Source organism: Emydura macquarii, unplaced genomic scaffold, assembly GCF_026122565.2.
Source record: "Emydura macquarii macquarii isolate MOO-44397 ecotype Brisbane River unplaced genomic scaffold, CSIRO-AGI_Emac_v2 contig_1253, whole genome shotgun sequence".
Taxonomy (NCBI): Eukaryota; Metazoa; Chordata; order Testudines; family Chelidae; genus Emydura; species Emydura macquarii.
In genome coordinates, this window is record NW_027131390.1 from 49,988,620 (window position 1) to 49,995,867 (window position 7,248).

General features: G+C 44.3%; 1 protein-coding gene across 1 annotated transcript in view; it reads right to left on the reverse strand.

Moving 5' to 3' along the window:
- CPS1 (carbamoyl-phosphate synthase 1) overlaps positions 1-6,516 on the reverse strand; it is a 124,913-nt gene extending 118,397 nt beyond the window's left edge. The window contains exons 1-2 of the mRNA XM_067548727.1: positions 6,097-6,516; positions 1,395-1,541 (exon numbers count right to left, since the gene is read on the reverse strand). Coding sequence (XP_067404828.1) covers positions 1,395-1,520 — 126 coding nt within the window. The 5' untranslated portion in view covers positions 1,521-1,541; positions 6,097-6,516. The remainder of the gene's footprint in view (positions 1-1,394; positions 1,542-6,096) is intronic.
- Positions 6,517-7,248: the final 732 nt, after the last annotated feature.

The window sequence follows — 7,248 nt, forward strand, 5'->3', positions numbered from 1 at the left end:
TTGTTCCATAGCATGGTTTTTATTTAAGTGCATCGCTTCTTTAAATGGTTGTGTTGGCTAGAGCTGGGCAGATGGCAAGTGTTTCATTTACCAAGCAGGATTACAGTGGTCATCACAAGAGGAATATCCCCTGCTCTCCTGACCTGAGCAGAGGTTGAATCTGAATGCAGCCCTGGGTCTCATCTGTGAGAAGGAAGGGTTCTGCATTGGATTTTAAGGCAGAGGCAATCATGGGGCGAATTAATGCCTACAGTAGATTCTTGAGAAAGAGAAGCGGCAAGATGGTGGGCTCCACCAGAAAGACACTCACAACAAAGCAAGTGTCCCAGTCTAGAATTGTAACATATTTGCCAACTTCCATTCTTCATGCTTCTCTTTCTTTCAAAGCCATAGATGCCAGATAGGACACAGCATGGGTTGATGCTCCTATGCTTAGAAGGAGAGATGCCTTTTTCTTCCTTCAGCTTTACAACAATTTGGTTTTAGATTAACTGATCTGCAGTAGGAGTGAAAAGAGCTGTTCTCAGTTGCAATTCAATGGCCTGCAAATGTACATAAGGAAACCCAAGGCCTCAATGGATAAAGGCAGTAATGATTAGTCTCATACCCTTGGGAATTAACTGTGTTAGATAACACCCGCTGGATACCATAACCTGGCTCCCCTATAGCTTTTCCTGTAAGACTCACAGTAATTATGCTTCTGAAGCTTGTTACATAGGCAGAGGCCTGTTCTAGTCTGGATCTGTTGGTCGCTGAAACTTTTGTTGCAAGTGCTACAGAATTTACACACAGGACCCAATTCATCACTGCTTTGCACCAGCTTGACACGGAAATAACTCCACTGAAATCAACTGCGTTACACCGGGAAAGCCCGGAGAAAAAGGCTGGTGAATCCAGTCCTCTGTGTTGAAGATAGAGCGAAACAGAGTATTTCAGCCACTAAAATAAAGGGCTCCAATGTGAGGCACAGGATTGTACATCTCCCATGTATTAAGAGTCTCAGAGGCAAATCCTCAGTACAACACAAAGAAAGTGTATCCCTTTAATGAGCTTACTCACATGCTTAAAGTTAAGCTCAACTCAACAGGTGCTTAAGCATTTTCCTATTAAACCAGAAAGAGGAGTTCCTTTCACTATCAGCACTCTGAAGACCTAAGGTATGTGAAAGAAAAATACCGCTATAATATTTAACAGGAATAATGAACTTTCACCTTTCAATGCAATTCACCCTACAATTTTCAACTCTGAACATGCAGCTCTAGTCAATAAAACTCCTGTAGCCAAGCAGGTTCAGAGTAAGACTCAGAAGTCCAGTATGGCTCACTTTTAAGTAAATTTATCTGCATCAAGCTGTTTATTTGCACACTAGAGAACAAGAGCTTGGTTATTATTACCTTGACACTTAAAAATCTGGTACCAGTCCTTGACAAACGCCAGTGATGGTGAGCAGTCACATTGCAAAACCCAAATCCGTCTTTCAAAGTCTTCACCACTTTGCAAGCTGTCAAAATTCTTGTCATCTTGAAGATGTTGATTGGTAACTAAAGTAAAAAAACAAATCCTACTTTTATTGTCTTAGATTTAGATACAGAAAATCATGTACTTTTGCAAATTACTGTAAAGAAAACAGAGGAGCAGCAAGTGTGTTGGATCAACTGCACAGCACTCCTTTGCCTTCCCATTCTTCTGGCATTAAAAGCCTTCAGTGTGGCTCCGCCTTCTCCCCTCCCTGGAAGAGGGCTTACAACAGAGATGAACCAGGGTCATGCTGAATAGGTTGCATCATACATCAAATACTATCTGCTCCTACTGGAGGACTGAAAGAATTGCAGGAAACAACCACAGAAATTCCTTATACATCAGATTGGCAAAATTTGATTTTTATTTTTGTGTAATTTCAACAAATATTATCAACGTTTACTTTAAGCATTTTTTTTATTTGTATCAATTTAAATTTTAATAGTTGCATGAAATTATGAGTTTTAAGCATTTTTCCCCAATTTATTAATTAAAATTTTCAGAGTTGCGTGAAATTTTGGAAGGGGGTCCACATCACACGTAAAAATATACCAAGTAAATGTCTTTAAATCAAATTCTAATAAGTCCTCAGCAAGCATTTTTCTTATTTTGCCTATCTGTAAATTTAGATTATCATCAGCGGAAATATTTTTTCATCTGTTTGTGTGTGTACTGTGAAACTGTGATTAGATAAAACTAATTCCTTCCAAACTGACATAGCGAATAAACAGATGCTACTGCACTACAAACAAATAAAAAATATTTCTCAACAAAAGTTACGAAGTCAGCAGCTGAAATGGACTGCGTATGGTCATGTATTTCCTCCAACTCCTTACAATATATTCCCCAAATATAATGTCATTCCCCATTAGACAGAGGAGGTGAATATATAATGAATCCCAAAACCCAGGGGGAGACATGCATTTCTTTTCATGCATTATTCTCATTACTGATTTAAAACTGTGGGCCCATGCCTTAAATAGCATACCTGGATCTCCCAACTCAACACTCAAAGCAGCAGGTAGCCATATAAAACTGGGCACCCAGTCCAGCACTTAGGCATATATCATGCCAATGGATTTGAGTGCCCTATGTATGAACCCGCATTAACAAACTGAGCATCTCTCAGAAATATGTATGCAATTGTTGGAATAATCTGTAACTGACCAGAATGCAAATACATGGTGGTATTTCCTTTAGTTACAGCTCATTGTGTTACTAGTTTGAAGAGCTGGGTACCTGATATAAGACAAGGAGAGGAGGAGAAGACACCGGGGCAAGACAGCAATGTGGGGTCATGCAGAGACTGTTGGGGACCTGTACGAGAGAAGGGCTGAGAATGAGGAAATGGGCGTAGGTGGTCAAAGGAAAGAAGATGTAGTTGGGGAAAGTAGGCCTCAGTTTGGTTAGATAAGTATTACAAATGGGAGGGGACCCTATCTGAACACAGCCAGCAAACCTCTTGGTTATGCACTCATTAGTAGAGGTGTTAGTTAATGACAACACTTCCAGAATAAAACAACAGGTAGTTGTTCAATTTCAGATTCAAGAACTTTCAAGAAAAGGAAGGAGGGAAGGACAGAAGACATTTTGCCAGACAGCAGAATGCTCTTAATTTCTCTGGCTCTGCAGTTAGTGTGATGCAGCCTGGAGGTACACGGTGAAGAGGGGACGTGTACAAGAAAGGCAGGCATGTTCATGAATGAATGAATTACAAAGTAGTGCACTTTGTACTAGAAAGGTCATTCTGAACTCATGCAAACACACACACAAACTCACACATGCAATTCATAAGCTAGTCTTTTTTCCTACGGACTCAGCATTTTTCATTTGTTAAGTTATATTCCCACTATCCCTCATGATATTTGGAGCACTGGGTTGTTTTGATTCTTTCATTATGGTGGATAATATTCAGGGATTGAAAGTCAAAATCTGATTCTTTCTTCTGGAAGTTAGAGAGACAAGGTGGGTGAAGTGATATCTTTTATTGGATCAACTTCTGTTAGTGAGAGAGACAAGCTTTCGAGCTAGACAGAGCTCTTCCTCAGGTCCGAGAAAGGTACTCAGATAATTTAGCATAAGTACTTAGCACATATTCTAAAGGACCAAATAAGGTGAAGTGACACCATTAACAGCCCTGTTGTCATAGTTGACAATTTTCCTTTGTTTTTTGGTATATGGCAGTACAAATTTTACTTTAAATCTCCACTGAAGTCAGTGGAGTTACTCTGAATTTACAGTGGGACAGCAGAGTAAAGTTTGGCCCAAATAGTTGACTCTCTTAACACTGTTTTGGATTATTTGTGAATACGTATTGTTCACAGGGCACCTCTGTCACTATCCAGTGTACTTTGTAACCATCAGGCCACATGAACTGACCAGGCAGCAGACACACCCCCAGGTTGTTACCCTTTCGCCAGCTGTGTACTTATTCTTTCCTTACAAAACATCACAATGTAATGCAGGCTTACAGCAAGAGATGGCTTCCCCACAGCCTTCACTCCATAGCACAGGCTCACCCTCTAAGCTTCCCCTTGCTTCCCTTCATATTCCCGCCCAGTTACACCGTTAACCCAGCAATTAGCACCCAGGTGCTCATCATCTCCCAACAGAAAGCATTTAATTGCTCATAACTGAGCAGTCTTTATGCTGCAGCAACGCCAGTGACCAGCTCTCTCTCTCTCTCTCTCTCTCTCATGCACACCCCTTTATTCCACATCAGGCCTTGTCTGGTCTCTGGAAGAGGTCTTCTTTGCTGCCCGTGCCCTACCCTCATTAAGGGGCTGGTATTCTACTGGGGGCGTCCTATTCATTTTTGGGGCTGGCCTTCCATTAAACCACCAGTGAGGGTCTCCTGCCTTCTATGCTTAGAGAATGGAGGTTTCTTCCACAGCTCCATCTCTGCCCATTGGTCATTGCACCAAACACATCCCCCAGATCTTTCCTCCAATTCACTTTGCTCTTCACTTATATCCACCTGTGTGAATTATCCCTCTCTTCCCCTGACATATCTTGCCCCTGGTTTGGGACCTGAGGGTAGGTTCGCCCACTAAGGCCTCCTCATCAGGACCGCTCTTCCTCTCTAATCTGTGCATTGGAGAGGGTTTGCTACTCTTGGGAGTCAGCTGAGCCTCCTCCCTCCTTCTCCTTTAGCATGCCCTGTTCTACTGTCCTCTCCTCACATTTTCCTCCTCCTCCAAGTCCTCCAGGGTCTCATCTTTCTGAGCTGGTTACCACATATCTAGGGTCCTCACACACTGGACCTGGAAGACTCCCTGGAGAGTCCACACTCATTAGCTTTTGACCACTGATCGGGGGTCCCTTCCCCCATCATCTACTGTTTTTACACAAAGGAAATGGGGCCCACTCTGTTCCTATCATCACCAAGTAAGGCAATGACATTACTACCCCTACTCTCTGCCATCTACTTTCCTTCTACTTCCAAGGGGATGAACACCACGGGATAAGTGCTCTTTTCTCCATGAATACCATAAATCATCATCATCACCGCCCCTGCCTGTTGCCACGTCAGCCTTACAAAGGAACACACTGCTGCTGAATCCACACCATCCCTGGTCTGCCTTGGGCCTCCTTTGACAGGAGTTATCCTTCTCCCAGATCCCCCTTTTACGCCTGTTCACCCACAGAACTCTGAGGGCCCATAATCTGTGTAGGGACGCTCTCTCTTTACGTGCCCTTTGACCCTGCACTGGTAGCAAACGATTGTGTGGGCAGTTGGGGACCGCTTGTTAGTCCCTTGCATCCCCTTCCTGGGCCTCACTGCATGCGGTTTTTGAACTTTCTTTTCCCCATCCTTGGTCTGAGGGGCATTGAGCTCTTTCCATGGACAGTCCACCTCCACATACGCCTCTGTTACTTTTGCCACCGCCTCGAATGATCCTGGCTGACGCCTCCAAACCCAGGCCCTTGGAGTCTCGGGGGATGTTCTGTGTACATGGTTCCAGAACAGCGGTGCCCATTAGCCCTGTCCATCCAACTGTAGCCATTGAGCGGCTCAGTCTGACCATTTCTGCAAAGGCCCCAGGACAGATCCCATCCTGTTCATTTTTGGGGCTGGCCTTCCATTAACCACCAGTGAGGGTCTCCTGCCTTCTATGCTTAGAGAATGGAGGTTTCTTCCACAGCTCCATCTCTGCCCATTGGTCATTGCACCAATCATATCCCCCAGATCTTTCCTCCAATTCACTTTGCTCTTGGCTTATATCCACCTGCAAAGGCCCCAGGACAGATCCCATCTTTCTATCTGGGCAGCCCCGAGTTTTGGGCAGTATTTCTTTGCTGACAAGCCCACCCTGTCTAAATTAGTAGCCTTCAGCGCATCAGGATCTTTGACTTAGTGATCACTCAGGGCCATGTAGAGCCTCACCAGCCAAATACAGAGCTAGCCAAAGTGTCCATGCGCCCTTAGCCCATCTGGAGCTAGTAGCCAGTCGCTCAAAGGTTAGTAAAAAAGACATCAGGTCATTCTCTGAGGCCATCTGACAGTCTCAAACCTATTCTTCAGTGTTTACTCCCCTCACTGTAACACACCAGCCTCTGCAAGAGCTGTCGCTGTACCTGGGTCTGTTACTTGAAGAACACTTGCACTGTTCGCTGCCGCTCCGCCTGCCCTCCCCAGCCGTGCTTGCCTCTCCGCCTTCTGGGTCTTCTGCATCTCCTTTTCTCGTTCCACTAGCCAGTGCCGCATCGCAGCCCTGGTGCCCAGATCTTCTGCCTTTGCACAGGTCACCCCTCACACAGCGAATTCTCTCAGCAGAGAGGGTTAATGCTCCCAGACGAGCCCCCACCTGTAACAGGACCCCTCTGTCACTACCCAGTGTACTTCATTGCTTGGCCAGTTCACATTGCCTCATGGTCACAAACACACCCCAGGTTGTTCCCAGCTGGGTATTTAGTCTTTCCTTACAAAGTATCACAGGGTAATGCAGGCCTTTAGCAAACAATGGCTTCCCTACAGCCCAGGCTCACCCTCTGAGCTTCCCTTCTGAATTTCCCTTTGCTGCCTGGTCTTTCCATTTATATCCCCCCCAATTACACCACTGATTATCAGTCCACTGATTACCACCCAGGTGCTCATCATCTCCCAACTGAAAGGGTTTAATTGCTCATAGCTGAACCTGCAGACCTTCTTCAGGCTGCAGTAATATCAGTGGCCAGGCTGCTGCAATATTATACTATACTATAGTGCCCTGTCATGGTGTTGTATCAAAGAGCTGCCTTAATAGAAAAAAATAGTGCCTTTATTATTATTAATTATTATTTATATTGCTGTAGTGCTTAGGAGTTGGACCAGCACCCCATTGTGCTAGATGCTGTAAAGACACAGAACACAACAGCAGTCCTTCCTGCAGGCCGGATCCTCCTCTAATGTGAAGTAGAGCAGTACCCCTGAGTGATTATGCTGAATTACACAGCCTATATTTTTTTCAATGCCATTCACTTCTTATTATAAAAAAGAACTGACTCGTAAAGTCTATTATCAAGCTTTCCAAGGATCAAAAGGAGATTATGCCTCAGATGTTGGAGCCACTTCTCTTTCCAAAGTCACTGCAGTTGCATGAAGCAGGAGAAGCAACTGTTCTGCAAAGAACAGGAAACAATTCCCAAATTGTGTAGTCTGATGTCAAGATGAACTGCTGACGTTAGGTTGCCAGCAAATGTATCAGGCATATAGTTAATATTAATGATAAACTCAGAGAGACCTTGAGT